General features: G+C 47.4%; 1 protein-coding gene across 1 annotated transcript in view; it reads right to left on the bottom strand.

Moving 5' to 3' along the window:
* Positions 1-12,066, bottom strand: part of LOC131269173 (neurogenic locus Notch protein) — an 81,717-nt gene extending 69,651 nt beyond the window's left edge. Inside the window, exons 1-2 of the mRNA XM_058271502.1 lie at positions 12,038-12,066; positions 9,634-10,296 (exon numbers count right to left, since the gene is read on the bottom strand). Coding sequence (XP_058127485.1) covers positions 9,634-9,727 — 94 coding nt within the window. The 5' untranslated portion in view covers positions 9,728-10,296; positions 12,038-12,066. The remainder of the gene's footprint in view (positions 1-9,633; positions 10,297-12,037) is intronic.
* Positions 12,067-16,496: the final 4,430 nt, after the last annotated feature.

The following is a 16,496-nucleotide window of genomic DNA, read 5'->3' as shown; positions in this document are numbered from 1 at the left end:
CCCAACGTCCCCTCGCAATCGTCGTTGGAATCGTCGTCCCGGGGCGATCTTGCGACGATGAGTTATGCGATATGGCTACGGAGTAACCATTCGTGGCGTCGTCCTCTCATCATCATCGCCCAAAAGCCAGCAGCTCCGAAGAACGTGACGATCAGGCGCGCGATGTGAGATGAATATTTTTTCTCCTCCCCCCCCTCCCGGGAGAATGCTTATTATTAGCTTCGGTCCGCACCGGAGTGAGTCAGAAAAAAGCTGCGCGACCAATGGCGGGCGTAATATGTGGCGACGTTTATGGAATCTGCAAATCCTGTTTCGGCCCCTGTGCAAACATATCGAGGCAGTGGAACAAAAAAAAACCATCTAGCATTTGGTACAACCGAAAAAGAAATGATAGATAAATTGTTGAAAAATACAAAACCAATCGGTGGGTTTTTCACACTCGAGAACAACGCGCAAAGGCAATGAGTTGAGGGTCAAAAAATAACATTAATGTAAAACAAAATAAAACAAGAGAGAGAACGAGAGAGGTAGGGAGGAAACGAGAAACAAAACGCAACGAAAAACGGAAAACTATTAGCCTAATGCGCGCATACAGTGTTGCCTAATGGAGCGCAGCCGGGTTGGAAGGAAAAGAAAAAGCAAGAGAAAAAAGCAAGGAAAAATTGATAAGGACCACGAAAGGCAGACACGAATACGGGGACGAGGGATAAAAAGATGCTTAAAAGTGGGGGAATGAAACAGCAAAGGGAAACAACCAAGAAGCGAACATAAAACGCAAAGGAGAAAAATCTATCAAATAAACACACACACATTGGACGATCACGGACGAGAAGCAAGGCAAAGGAAGGAAAGAAATATGGAAAAAGAAATAAAGTAAAGAAACGATATCGAATCGAAAATGAAGCAGACAAGCTTAGAGGGAAAGAAGTAAGGAGCAAACAAAAAAAAAGGACTGAAAGGTGCAAACAGAACAGAACAACCAAAGGGCGTCTCGAGCTTTGGCCACGAGAAACGCGTGAGAAAGAGAAACGACGCCAATGGGAGAAGGAGGAAATATAAAAAAAAAACCAAAGCGACATAGCGTAGCCGAAAACAGGAACGGCAAAGTGAATAAAGAAACGATCGGTGGCGAGGAGAAAGGTGCGCGAAAAGGTAAGCGCGGAGAAAGAAGGAAAAGGGGAAGAGAAAATGGGAAGGGAAAGAGAAATAAAAGTAGGAGAAAGAGAGAGAACAAGAAAGAAAGAAGGAAAGAAAGAGAGAGAGAGAGGTAAATCATAGACGCAAGAATTCAGCCCGAGTTTTTCAATCCGCTTCGCCTGCGGCGGTTCGTTGCCATCGCGATCGAGCCGGGGTGGTGGTGTTCTGCTTTGTTCTCTTTTTCTTTCGGCATTCTCTCGTTCTCCCTTTCGTTCGCTAGTTCTCTTTATTTCCCATTCGTGAGCTTTTCACACTGTCCCCAATTATAGGAGGGCAAACCGAGATCTCGGGACCAGAGTGCGTGCGTGGTTCGATGTTGTCTAGCGCAATTGTAGGCGAGGAAATTTTCTAGCCACGCAAAAGAAAAACATTAAACTCAGCTAAAAGGGGGAGAAGGAGGGATAAGGAAAATTTTAAAAGAGATTTTCCCCTTAGCCCCAACCGAGCGTGCTAGGGGCGTTCTTTCGGTCGCCCTTTTTTCTCTCTCCAGATCGCACTCTCTTAGCCGTCGAGGGTCGGAGCACTGGAAAGGAAAAGCCAATTCCGGAAGGCAAAGAAAAAATAAACCACACACACACACACACACACACACAAAAGCACAAATAAACCGGAGGGTTGCCAGAAGGAAAAGTAAATCCATCGGAAAGCCACCTAAAAACATTCCCAACTTCTAACTTGCACGTGCATTAGCAATGGAAAATTCCTTTATGGCGAATTCCATAAAAAGTTATAAAAAAAGGGAAAAATGTGAAAAATGGGAAAAACAAAATAAAAGAAAATGAATTGACCACACCGAAAACAAAACTGGCAAATCCGAAGCAAAACAATAGATAACGAGATGAAAGCAAGGGCCAAAAGCAGGCTCAGGGACCGATTGTCTTACGGGTCTCGGAGTAAGCGATTTATCCACTTTCGACGATGCATCACTCCATTTCGGTGCGTTTGTGTGCAAGTGTGTGTGTGTAAAAAATATTACACCGGACAGTCCTTTTCCTTTTTATTCCCCCTTTACGGTTTTGTCGGGAAATAAAACGAAAATCCCGATCTCGTTTCTCGGGCCCGCGTTGTTGTACGTGTACGTGGTATAGGAGACGACGTACCTTGATCGAAGAGCGAACGAGAGGAACGCCGGAGACAAACCGCGGTCCGGGTGTTGGTGACCCGGATTGAATTTCGCAACAGGGCGAGAGCGGCGAGAGTTTTACAGCGAAAAGGGACAATTTTCCTTCGCCCCGGGGGTAGCGGAGAATTAAGAAGGAGGTGAAAAGAAGTGCAGAAGGTAGACACATACACACACTTGCTTGGGTTTGCCATCGGTCCATGCCATCAGAGGTAGCATCACTCGGAAGTTCGATCGCTTTAAAAAGAGGGGATAGGCCAGTTTGACTTAATTTTGCGAAGGAAAATAATGAAAATCGGAGTAAAATCAATACAATAAAACATTGCTTCTTTCAAACCTACGTCAGAGCATTTTTCATCCACGTCGTACGAATTGTAGTTGTTACAATCGAGATAGGCAGCGCTGGGAGACTTCAACGCCATTTGGTAGAATTTTAGGTTGGAAAACAAGAATGAGTAGATACGATATTTTTGTTCCAAAAAAGAACACTTCTAGCCAACGAAAGCCACCTCTTCCATCTCCCTTACGCGCCTACTTTTTTCCCCCGTGTTCCAACCAACGTTCCAACGCCCAACGCAAAACGTTCGACTGCAACGGGCGCGCAAGCGACGAACCCACGGTCCGTTCCGACGCAAATGGCGTTTGGAAGCGTGCGGTGGATAAAATATTATGGAACATATCGCAGTACAACAACAAACGATGCTGGATGCTGGATTGGACCATATGCGTAGGCGGCTGATGGTGTTGCGGGAAACGTGGTGGTGTTTTTCACCGATCCAATTGCTTCGGAGGCACTGATAGGAAGAAAGGGGGGAGGGAAGAAAAACAGAAACAAAAACGAAAAGAAACTGCGCGAAAACGACGAAATGCAGAAATATGAAGAGAAGCATACAAGCAGCAAACGGAAACCGTGGCAATAAAACAAAAAAAAAAAGGAACCGATGGAGTAAAAAACAAAACCGCGCGCGCGCGCGGACAGAATCGGAAATGGTTTCGAGAGCACGGCCCACCCCGAAAAAAAAGAATCAGAGGTAGACCTCGGCGTGGACAACATTATTGCAGATTTATGCTAATATATGCACGTGAGACCGAGATATACATATAAGTATACATATATATATGTATGTAAGCCAAACTTAAGCATTTATCCCACAGGCATTAAGGACCCAGCGCGCAGTGAGAGCCTTCTTGCGGATCATCGCTATCTTAACTTACCACTTTTCCTTCGCGCGACTGACATTTCGGAAATCGGAGAGTTTAAAAACAAAACACCAACCAAGCGCGGGGTTTATCGCACTCGGAATCATTTTTCCAGCCCGGTTTTTCTGCGAAAGTAAGGTCAATCTTCTGCATAACCGTACTCTGCTTTACCACACACACACACACACACACACACACACACAAATCGAGCGAAAGTCATTTGTCATGCGAACTTCAGAATTGAGGAAAAGTAGAACTAGAAAACCGACTCTGGGGATAAATTTAACTAACACAAACATGGTAAAAGAGGTAATAAAAAAGGGATCTAAACGCTCGGAATAACCTAAAAGAAATGTCTTCCCGCGAGGAGGAGAGGAAAGAAGAAGAAAAAATCCCTCCCCCCCCCCGGTGGCCGGAGAGCGAGAAAGATCAAAAGGCAGCCACGCGAGCTCGGAGTGAACAAACCTATCCAACAAATGGAGAAATAGGAAAAAAAAACACACAAACAAAAAAGTAGAATCGAGACCAGCCGAGGAGGCTCGGGTGCTGCGCGATTTGGTGGAGCTGGTTTTGAGCTGGCTTGTAAGCCAACCCAACCACTTGGTCAGCGCTCCGAATCGGCGCTCGCTCGCGACGCGGCTTAAAAGGGCGACCTACATATTTTTACTTTATTTCTCATTTGACTTTTACGCCGCCATGTTCCCTGGCGGCGCTCGTGGCTTCGTCGGAGTCGTCGTCATCGTCGTCGTTTGCGCGGTGTTGTCCGGTTGCGAGAAAAAACGACGTCGTCGTGACGGCAGCGAAAAGCGCAGGGCGGAGTGTAATGGCGTCGTTGGAGTTAAGGAAAGGCGACGCGCGAGATTCGTATGGACATCAGGGTCTAGGGAAGATGTACACACTGGCACCACAGTACGAACTAGGAACCCACACAGCAGCCTCCTCTTAGTTCCAGGCGAAGCATTTGTTTATCGCTCTAAATACACCGTAAAAATCCACCCTTGCTATCCTTCACCTTTGTGGTAGGAGCCTCTGAAGACAAGGAATAAGAATCCAAACCGAACTCAAGCTGGAACTCCGAAGTTGGAGTCGCTCCAGTGCAGCATCAGACTTCAAATCCCCGTCTTTTGAAAGTGTAGCAAGCGACCTATCACACCCATACAGTCACAGAGGTCTTTTTTTGGGGGGAGGTTTACAATGAAAATATATATGATCGTGTAGCGCTATCCCTGCCTGGATCAATGTCGGGAGTTCAACTTACACGTTCCCCAAAAAAATCAGTGCGAAGACACAAACAGGAGTTTACAAAGAGCTTGCTCCATTTTTAATTCTGGGCAAATTCAGAGATGGGTGTGTTAAAGCTTTATTTGTGGTGCAGCAGGCGATCAAATCATCATCCCCCCCGAACAACCTTGCCACGGGAGCGTGAGGGCTATAACCACCACCGTGTCGTGGTGGAGCTCTCGAAGAACCTCCGGGACACACAGACACACACATACACGCAGGAAGGTGTGCGTGCGTTTCATTCAGCGGAGGTCCATTCACTACCGATGGGGTAACAGTATGCTGGATGCTGGTCTCAACCTCACAGGATGCTGCCATATGCGGGAGGGTAAGATGGAAACGAGAGGGGAAGATTTCATGTTTCTCAGGCAGCAGCTGTAGCAGTTGCGGAGGAGCCGAACCGAGCCGCAAAACAAGCACCAAGAAAACCTGTTTTATAAAGCCTACCAAACAGGCGGTCCACTCCTACCGATCCGAACGGTGGTCAAAAGGTTGCTGTGCTCGCTCCGCTCGGCTCCGATCGCGACCGCACACACATGTGTACGTGACCACCTTGCATCTACGCGCGCTCGCTTTGCTGGCCCAGCAACTCTCCCAGCATCCCTTCTAGATGACGCAGCACACGGTGCTCGAATGGAAAGCAACATACATCCGGATAAGTCGTCCGTCCATCGTTAATGCGAGTACTTTACCAAAATGTAAAGGGTTTGCTTACCACAGCACCGGAGAAGAAAACCACTCACCGCTAGGTTAATAGCCTTGTTTCTCTTCGGTGGCGTCATGTCCAACCTGGCAAACCCACACTGGAGCGGGACTCGCCCGAAACCCCAAGCTTTTCGGAGAGGTGACTCTACTCAATTAAAGACCTTCCAGAGGGTTCGGAACTTGTCCTCCAAAGTGGGACTTGCTCCACAGGGCAATTCTATAGTATTTCGGTCCTTGAGGTTGGGAGTTCCAAACAGTTCCAGACTTTGGTATCAAGCAAGACATGAAGTTTTTTTTCGAATACTTGATCAGGAATTAACATATCAAGCCATCAATTAGTCCTCACTTAAGCAAATTATTCATTTAAATCGTCGCCACGAAGTACTTAAGACAATTTATGGCGATTCCGAACAATTTTTACAAAGTTCTGACAACACACCTCCTCCATAATGGTCTCAGGAGGGTGGCGATTAAGCCCCACTAAAATATTTGGCAATTGAGTATTTTATTGGCAACAGAGCAAAATAAATCCTTCCAATAAGCAACAAAATTGGGAGGAAGAAAAAAAACATTAACAACCAGGCACAGGCAACATATAACAGGCATCTTATGTTCGTTCCTTCCGTTCAGTGCTTCACCTCGGTGTTCGCACTGGAGTGCGCCACGCGAACCGAAGACGATAAATATGCTACCGCGAACGAATGATGATGGGCCGCTGATGGACGTGGGCCGGATGATGCGCCGGGACCATCACACCATTGACACTCGGAATGTAATAAAATATTATACGGCAGGCGAGGCGAAAGCGCGTCGACTCCGGCAGCTAGGAACCACCAAAGACCTCCATCGGCGAGCGTGTTCAGAAGCCCATCAGAAAACTGGATAATTTATGGCGGACGTCAAAGTCTCGTAAATGGGCAGCCGCGTTCTGAGTCACCGAAAACCCGCGCGAATATAATTGAACCGCGCTCGGGGGAGCTCGCAGGAGTCATATCATCTTTGAATTAACCGCCTCGGGCGCGGTTTTTCATTCCGCGATGAAGTTGTAATACCGCAAAAAAAGGGTAAAGCGTTTGCAGGGATCGTAAATCATAATCGAATCGAATCGGCGATGATCCCACACTCACACACGGGGCACCTTGGCTGTGCGCGTGGCAAACATTTGGCTAATTCGAATTTGATCAGCTAAAAGTTTTATGCCCCTCTCCCGGGGAGGGAAATAACATCTCATTAGAACCCGCTGACAGTAAGCTCAAAATATACGATCAAAATGACGTAAATCAAACCAGCGCTCTAGCAGAGCCCCAATCTCTGAAGGCGAACCACCGACATTTGGGACTGCATGTTTCTGCTTCTTCCCGCTTGGCTTTGGCAGGTTTCTGGGCATGCGGAGACAAATTATAACTAAATCCAAATGAACGCAAAGGCGCATTCGCCGGCCGTTAAATGGTCGCCCATATTGAGGAATTAGCATACGGAACAACCTAGGACAACCAACAGCGTCCAACCAAATCCAGCATCTCTCGGGGAGATATGCGCTGGGGAAAGGTGGAAATGGAAATACCGAACCAATCGTGTCGTGAACCGGAGTGCGGAAAAAGGTGAAAAGTGAGCCTCCGCTTATACGAGCTGAGTGCTCTGCAGCGGGACTTGACCATCATAAATCTTAACCACACGAGCACACACACACACACGCGCCGCTAGCTATAAACCAAAATGGTAAAGTACCGAACGCGAGGGAAATAATAATAAACGGATGAAGGAAGAACATAGCCAAACGAGAGGAGAGGGACGTGAGTATATGGGCTGATAATAATTCCAAAACGACGCAGCCGAGAGCTCCTTATCCGTCGCAAGACGCGGGGAGCAGGGGAATTAATGCGTTATTGGCTATATTGATGTTTGTACCCATTCCGCTTTAGGCAGACTCCAGCTCCCAGCGTTGTTGGGCCAGCTCCAAAGCGGAGAGAGCAATAAAAGCAGCTAGCAATCACCGTGAAACAGTGCACGCTTACGGCGATTGGCCACCATGGTCTAATATATGCAAATCCCCATCCACCCAGAGTTGGGGGACCCATAGTTCGCAGACGAAATTATGCCGATGTTGTGGTGTCCAGTCCGCCGTTAGGGAACGGTGGAGAACCATGTTAGCCCCGGGTGATCGTAAAAGGATGTCGCGACCGCTCCCACGAGTCGCACTGCAGCTCCAGCTGGAAACGCCTTCCGTCCTTCAGGTGCCAGACATCCTGCTGCCCGGGAGGTGCTTTACGTTTTATTGCAGTTTTCGTGTCCCACCACCTTGTTGTTCGGATCCGGAAGGAGTCTGAATCCGCTTAACAACGACGTTAATGAGTAATCCTTCCTCCACGCGGTGGGTAAAAAGTGGTTCGGAACCGTCGCTCTCATGGTATCTCTATCGGAACGATAATTGTAATCTTCCAAACTCATATCCCAGCCGGATGCGAAGCCGCTAGGAATATTCCCACAGCCTCAATAACCAACGCCGCTGGAACTCCGCGAAAGCCGGAACGAATTCGGACCACCACTAGAACATCCGTCGTAAAAATCTCATCTTTCACGCGCAGATCTAATTTTCTGAGAGATAGTCATAGGCATAGACACTTATCCAGTACCAGGATGTCTGTCGGAGTTCGAAGAAAACGGTATTAAAACCTTGTGAGACGTGACGAGGATGGAAAACGGAGAAGGAAAAACGATCGCGACCACATCTGGAGGTCGTTTAAGGATAATTTTATGGGTTTTTGTTTCTTTTTTCTGCGCATCGGAGACTCATCCTCGTAACGCATAATGCACGCGTTTTCGAGTAGAACATTGGAAGATGTCGAGGGGGAAAAAAAACACTCCCTCATAAATGCATATGCCGATGCAGTGAGGAGTGAAGTAAAATGCATTCGGGGGTCGGTGGTTGGTGTTGGTGAGAGCGCAGCGCAGCCAAGCGCACCGAACAGGATGCGGAACCCCTGCAGAGGGTGCCGACAGGCATACGATCCTGCCGGAGGATTCTCCTCCGTTTTGGCAGTTTTCCTTCGTTTCGTTTTTCTCAAACACTTTTTTCACCAGTAAGATCGTTGCGCATATGGGTTCAGAGCCGCGGCGAAACACACACCACGCACACAGACACAACAGGGACAACGTAACATGAAGGAACAAGGAAGTCGCCGACAAACTCCCGTCCCATGTGTGTACGAGTGTATTTGTGCGAGTGCGTGTGCTTTACGAAGCTGCCGGTAAAGGACGCAACGGAGCAAGGACGAACTGTGGCTCGCGCGCGCGCGCACACACACATACAGACACACCACCGTTATCCAGACGCAAGGCGTAACACCTGGAACCCGCTTTTTACGACCAGATGGTTAGCAATAGCGCGTTCCCGGGCACGCGGTGCTTATCGTTTGCAGGGGACCTGCAGCCTGTTTTTTGTTTTTCGGTTCTTTGCTTCTTCCAAAAATCTCAGAGTTGAGGACGAGTTTTATGGGTTTTTGGTTTTTTAGTGCCCACCGGTCTTCTTCTGAAGAAGGCTGTGATTGGAGGTAGGAAGCAGAACACACAATGACACACACATATCACACACATATTCAAATGCGTATGCAAGGACACTTGACAGGCAGGTATAAAGCGGAGTTGGACTATGGTATTTGGAATGTGGAAATCGGAGTTCTGGGGTGAGTTTTTTTTACTAGAATTCAAATTCCTTAGGTTCTTCCGTAAGTGAAATGTTCCACATGTCGTTTGGCTACATGTTGGAAGCTTAAGAGTTCCATTCTACCACGCAAAAAGCGTTTTTTTACGTTTGCAGTGTACTCTGGGAATGTAGCCTGACGTCAGAGTAAGATGGTGACGTCTTTAACGTGATGGTTTATTCTTTTGAAGGCTTACGATTCATTTGGGAACTCTAGTCCTCTATCAAGAATGAATTTCCATCGATTTTGTAGTCGTAGGTATATCCTGTCAGACCGGACTTAGTTGGTTCCTTAACTTTAGTATTCTGGACTGTATAGAATATAGTCCGATTGGGCGTGGATGTTTAATTTACAGTAAATCCTCGTTCTTTTCCCTGAATCCTGAAACCATCCGGGACTGATCCAACGTCCGAGGTTCGCACTACTTACCGGATGCGCTGCCGATGAGTCCGCACAGTACGATGCCGAGGCCGATAACGATGGCGGTCGGCCGGCTGATAGTGTTCGAACGCGGGTTCGTCATCGTCGGGCGTCACTGGCGGGAGGAAAATGCGCTTTTCCTCCCCCGGGGGCCAGCCGTTGGTTGACTCGTGGAACCACCTGGGGAGTGCTCTGGTTCTGTTCTGGTACGGGGTCGATCGCCGACTCGCTATCTTTCACACTCGCTCTGTCTCGCCCGCCCCCCGGTTGTCCTTAACGGGTCGAGCTCCGATTTCCGTTGGGGTCGTTTGTTGCTTTCGCTGCTGCGATTTTTCCCAATTTTCCTCTCTCTCTCTCTCTCTCTCTCTTTCTTTTTCTTTTTGATCACTTTCTCTCCTCCGTTGAGCCTTAGCAGCTGTGTCCGGGAGTCAAACTGCTTGCTGCCGCTTTCTCACTCCGCCACGAACGCACGCAAACCGGAAGGTGGGGCACATACTCGCGCGCACACACACACGCGTCGCACACATCCATCCATGAGTATCCTTTGTTACCCCCCTGTTTCTTCCCTTTCCCCCTGCTGGCACACCACCCTGGTGTGTGAGTGTGTGTGTGGGGGGGGGGAGGGCCCGTTGGATTTGGTGTTAGGGAGTTAGCTTAATCCAGTGATCGTTTCTGCGTAAGTGGCACATTGCAATGCGCCCCGGGGGGCACACGTACACGGAGGATAGCCGAGAGGACGGAGGACACTCACATACATACACGATTGAAAAATAATAAAAAAAAAACACACACGCACACAGCAACAACACACACAAAGACGGGTATCTAAAGACCCTCAACTACGCGTCGACGCGACGATAGACACTGCACAATATTTCCTTTTCCCTTCCAGTGCTTTCTGCTCTTGCTTGCGATGACAGTTGTCCTCACTGGTAATATGAAATTGATTAAAATACTTTGAAGGAAAACAAATGCAGGGATGAACGAAACGGTTTGCCACTGGAAACACCTCTGCCTTCATGCAATATCATTAGCAAAACTTGTTTCGCCCCTCGGTTACACTATCGAAGAAGAAAAAAAAAAGACGGCACAAGCCACCGAGACGCTAGCGCCCTCTGTCGGGCGTTGCCTTTTACGGGCTTCTCTTTGTCGCACTATCGAGCAGTTATTTTGGTTGTGCCGATGGATTGTCGTTGGATTTTTAATTATAACGTTGTTGGAAGATATCGCGAACGAAAAGGAGAGTTAACTTGGAGCCCTTTTTATTGAACATTTGTTTATAAAGGAAAAAGCCCAATGCAGGCTGCGCTATACGCAAGTACTAGAAATTAGGTGCCCATGTTATCTGCCCCTTTTCGGATCACGTTTTCTCCTCAACACCTCAAATTACCCGAATTTGGGCGATTGGATTTTGGGGAAACCGGAAGTGACACACTCGCGCCCGAGGATATTTTCTACCGCGGGCTGCCTTCGACTCATCACACGAAGGACATATGGTATCCTTTATGGTTCAAAAAGGAAGCCAACGGTTTTGGGCTCCACGTGGCTTCGGGCTGGTTCTGGTTGACGCGTCGAGAAACATTTTCTGTTTGTTGTCGGTTGATTGTGGACTTTTGTGATGTGTTTTTTTTCCGTTTCGTTTCTTCTTCCCTTCATTTCAATTAAACCATTTTCATTCAACACAGACCACACAGAGCACACACAAACACAGTCTACCACTTGTCCGTCCGAATGCGAAAGGACACACGTTAGGGTTGATGGAAGAGTAGAGCGGGTAAAATGTGTGTGTGTGTGTGGGGGTTTTTTTTTCTTTCCATTCCTTGCGAGAAAAGCCCTTTTGCTTGGGACAATTCTTCGGGACGATTTGCAGCTGGGACTTGAGATTTGTTTTTCTATTCAACTCGATGCACGCACAGACACACCCGTTCACGCATGGCCATCTACACACGGTCAGATGGTGGCTTTCGTCGGCTGCACTATTGACAAAGGACACCCGGAATGACAATACGGTACAAAGGGCACACGCCGTAACCGACTTACTCATACACTGTGTGCTGTGTGTGCCCGTTTCGGTTGTCCAGGACCTAGAGGCTGCTTTCACACCACACGCACATGCACACACACACACACACAGTTGGTACACACGAGCTATGGAGCTGGAGGAGGTGTGGTTGGGTAAAGGATAAATCCTAGGCTAACATAGATTCGGTTCGTACGCGCATCCCAGGTCAACATTCAGCTTAGCTTCACCGATGAACAAACTCCGCAAGGAAGAGCCTTTGTTGGGGCCTTTCCAGGGGGACCAAATGACACCTTGCCGCCTGCATATACCGTATCGGGGGCGAAACAAGGCACACACGCACAGGGAACACAAGGGTGCACTAGCAGCGATGCAATTTTTTTTTTCTCGTACCGTATCGATAACAGCTGCCTGAGGAAAACACCGCACTGTCACACATTTAATTGAACCCATGCAAACAAAAGTAAGGTAAAACAATAGCTACACCACACCATTCGCTAGTACCCTCGCACAGGGAACCGTCGTGTGCTGTCGCGTTCGCGGCTCGATACACACTCAGCCGAGCAGCGTCGCTGTCCGAACGCCAGCCGCACCATACCAGCGCACGCTCAAAACCGGTACCGAAGGCGTATCCGCACGCGTAGCGGTGCGTTCGGCTTCGGTGGCTGTGTGCGTTCCGTCCGGCGCTGCATGCACACCAGCGCCCTTTAAGCTACACCGCGCTGTACGCGGAGCGTGTGAACCACTTGCGCTGCGCGGTCAGCCATGTGTGCGTGCGGACGTGCCGTGCTTCTCTCCGGGAGAGATTTCTCTCGCATTTCTCTCTCTCTCTCTCCCCGGCGACAAAAAGGACTTTAAGGGACCTCGCTGCAAAGCATTCCGCGTAACGGATTGGCTCGCAAGCTCGGTTCACGCTGGGTTCATGCGCGTTCATTCCGCCAATGGCAACGGAAGTGCCTTTAAAACTCGATGGCGCAGGAGAAATTCAATTGAAGGTTTAAACTTTCTTGAGGACAACATTGGGTCACGATAAAGACATGAGTTTGTTGTCGAAACACTGACTGATAAACTAAAAACAACCAAGATTTTAAGCAGAATGGGATTTAATCTTCAGCTACCTTGTTTTTCGTTCTACCATTTTCGGTATGTTCCGTTAAAAAGGCGTGTAAAATACAGTAACAGTTGACCTAGGACAAAACCACTTGCAAGCAGAGCCATGCCGCAAGGGCGATTGCATTGTACGGGTCCTTTCATTGGTTACTGGCTGCACTCAAGATGGCTGCCCTTTGGATGGCGGAGCTGATCCCAAGCCTATCGTAATAGTCGATGATGATTTGAGGGCAGTGTTTTAAAAATTGATTTTTTCGATCCCTCACCTAGTAGGTGGGATGATTGAGACGGGTGTTTAGAATATCCGTAGGTCGTAAATCATTCGTGAAACGTGTAGCAAAATGCTGTTGGTGGACTGTCTGCTCGGTGGCCCTTGATGGAGTGACCACGGTAGAATTCGTTGGTGTTTCACAACATTTTTTTTTTATGCGTAGCCCCCGGCACATTCATCGGTACACGCACGCACACACACACACACATACATACACACAGGGCTATGAAAGGCTTACTTTGTGTTACCTATTTTCATCAGGGATTGATGCCTGGATGCTTCACATAGCCCATAGGCTGCGGGACCCTATGCTTTCCATTTCATTCGCACGCTCGTAGGGTCTCATAGGCCCGGCCGTGGTACCGTTGTGCCGTTGTTGGGCTGCAAGTCGGTGGTTGTGTGGCCAAGCGAGCCAGCCCCGCACCCCTGACCTGCTGACGGTCTTAAATTGTCCGGTTCTTCCGCACGATGCCGAATCGAAGGGGTCGATGGCAGTAACCGGTTTTTTTTTTTATTCGTTCCTCTTACTTCTCGCTGTACGGAAATGAACCAACCCAAACGACCCGCCGTATGGCGCTGTCCCGCTCCGGCCCGTCGCAGAATGTTTGCCCCCTGTCTCTGTTCCACCGCTGGCTTCCCGTCTGCGTCACGGCAAAAGCTCTGTTTCGAGAGTTTCAATTCGAGATCGAGATGAAAATTGCCATCCCGCGTCGCGCATATGCTTCGCGCCGCGTTCCGTATACCGAACGTTTATAGGGAGTTTATTTTTTTTCTCCCTCTCTCCCCCTCTGTCTTACTTACCAACATGTGTCAGGTCCTATTCTACCCGCTTAACCGCGAAGGTGGAGACTACGACGTGCCATGGCTTCGCAGTTTCGATCAACTCCATGGCGATGGTGGCCAGCATTATATACGCGCGATATACCTTTCTCTATCCTACCCACTACCCAATGCGTTCGCGGCACGACCCCTCGCGACAATGTGAGCCTTTGCGCGACCATCTTTTTGAGATCGTCCCATGGCATGTCTTCTTCTCCCTGCGCCGGACTCGGCCGGGCTTGCTGGCGTCGTCGATTTTATGTTATGTTAAATTCGGATTCCCTTTACTCTTGTGGTCGTGTACATGCGTGTTTGTATTCACCCCGGACCACGCAATCGTCGCATACTGCAGGATTAGAATCAGGAGCACTAATAACGGTAGTCTAGGCCGATGGTGACGTTCAAGGTCCGGAACGAAATGCCTATCAGCACGATAAGCGGTGGAAGGCTATTCCAAACAAAAACGTCCCAACGCTCTACTATGCTCAACATCGTCTCCGTTTGCTCAAATATAAGATTGTAACAATCTGCAAATTGTATCCCTTCGAATTCTCTCAACATCATCAACATGCCGGACCATAGCCATCAAATTATCGACTTGCTTTTCACGATCACTTTTCAGATCTGCAGTATGAGATCAAAGACTTAACCAGACCTGATCGGAATCTGACTTAAATCGCACCATCAGCATTTCTATCTGGTTGCAGTCATTAGGTTCCTACACCAAGCCTCGCAAGTGAAATAAACAAACGGGCAACATGAGACTGCCGCGAGTTGGAAAATGTCTTAAACAAGAACCTTCATGCGTTGGGCATTGAACAATATTTATTTACATTTCATGGTGCACAGCGGACCTCACATATGCATCGCCTCCGGGTGGCTTTGCTGCGAGTATGGCGTATTGTTTATGAAATCCTGGATGGAGGAAAATTAAAGCCACATCGAGGCGGACACCACGGTAAAGTTGTGCTCTCTTTGTTGCCTTTCTTAGTGCAACGGTTGGATTGCACTCGCTGTACCTCCAATGTACAAATGGAAGGAGGGAAGGAGTGTTATTCATGGGCAGCAAAAATAAAACTGAAACAATAATAAAAAGCCTAATGTGCATTAGAGAACTAACTGTCAAAAAAACCAACCACATTCATGCCTTTGCGTCGGCACGCAACCACTGCGTGTAACCAGCAGGTATAGAAGCCAAAAGTCTGCTGCAACATGTAACGCTAAATTCTGGCCGACTCGGTAGGGGAACAGGTTTCCCAAACATTGCGACCAACTGTTGACTGCGCGACGCAGACGCAGCGCAACGCATCCTTCCGCCCGCAAAAAGGGCAGATAGCGCCGAGCGGCGTGTTAAATCACTTCAACTTTTATGGCTGTATTTAACGGATGAACTCTCGGATAACGGATGAATCGTTGCGCCGTGAATTCACATTATAATGTTTGTCGGATAAATTCGATCCGCCACAAACGACACGCACACATCCGCAAACGCGTTGCGCGCGTTGACGAAGGGCGAATCGTAGAGTTCATAACTTGGTTGAATGAAAAATCGCGGCAGCATGACGTTTGAATTGAAAGCATGGCACCGGAACCGTTTTTGATTATTTTAAAATAAAGACTACTGGTAAAACTCTGTACCTGCTATAAAAGGTTATGTCTTCATGTCCCAAATCCTCCACATGGGTCGTCGACTAATTTTATTAATCAAACTTTAATGCCATCGAATGAACAGCAAAGCCCCAACGGTTAATTCAAATGAATCATTTGAATGCTTTCTTGGTTCCGAAAAATTATCCGCAACGAAAAAAACTTTTTTTCCCAAATGCTTGACTTGTGAATTGGTGTTCGATTGTTGATTGTTAAAGCTATGTCAATACCAGAGGCTGCCAAACTAGGTTCATGGAAAACCACTACATTATAAAAATTAACGCTGCTAGAGTAAAAGTACCAATTTTAGCCCACTTAGGAAAGGGTAACAACAAAAGAAATTTTTGCATTAATTGTACCGATCATATTACGATAAACTGGGTGCGATAATGTAGAGTAGCTATCTAAGCATGCATTAAAATAAATATTTTCGAGTTTAGTTGATGTTTTCACTGAAAATTTATCAATTTCCGAACACATTTTTTGTTGCTATTTTGGCTCACTTTGGTTCTATTTTAGCCCACCTATGTGCCAGCATTTTTCCTCATAAAAAATGCTTATTTTATGTGTTTTATCGTTTTAATAATCTTTAAAATAATTTAGAAACTGCTATTTACAAATGTTAAATAGGTGAGTTTAAATTTTTCGTTTGATATTTTAATTTCCACTTTTTGGCAGGATGATCGGATTTTCGATTAGAAAATTTCAGACAACTAAATGTCAGTGTCAGAATGCATACAAATTTCGTTTCAGTCGAAATCAGCTTTCCTTGCATCTATTTTGGCCCACTTGTACATCGAAATTAAAATTATGTCTCGTGCTCAAAAACTTCGAGTAACGTTTTTATAATTCTTAAAAACATACAAAGCTAAGAACAACATTACTTCCGATTTTTCTTCGCAGTGGTTGCTTATATCTCAAGGTGGGCGAACTATCTGCTTAGAGCGTCGTCGTTTTTAACGATTTTGTCGAAAAATATTGATGCAATTACTCCCAAATATGGAT

Source organism: Anopheles coustani, chromosome X, assembly GCF_943734705.1.
Source record: "Anopheles coustani chromosome X, idAnoCousDA_361_x.2, whole genome shotgun sequence".
Taxonomy (NCBI): Eukaryota; Metazoa; Arthropoda; class Insecta; order Diptera; family Culicidae; genus Anopheles; species Anopheles coustani.
This window is presented reverse-complemented; position numbering and strand designations above follow the sequence as displayed.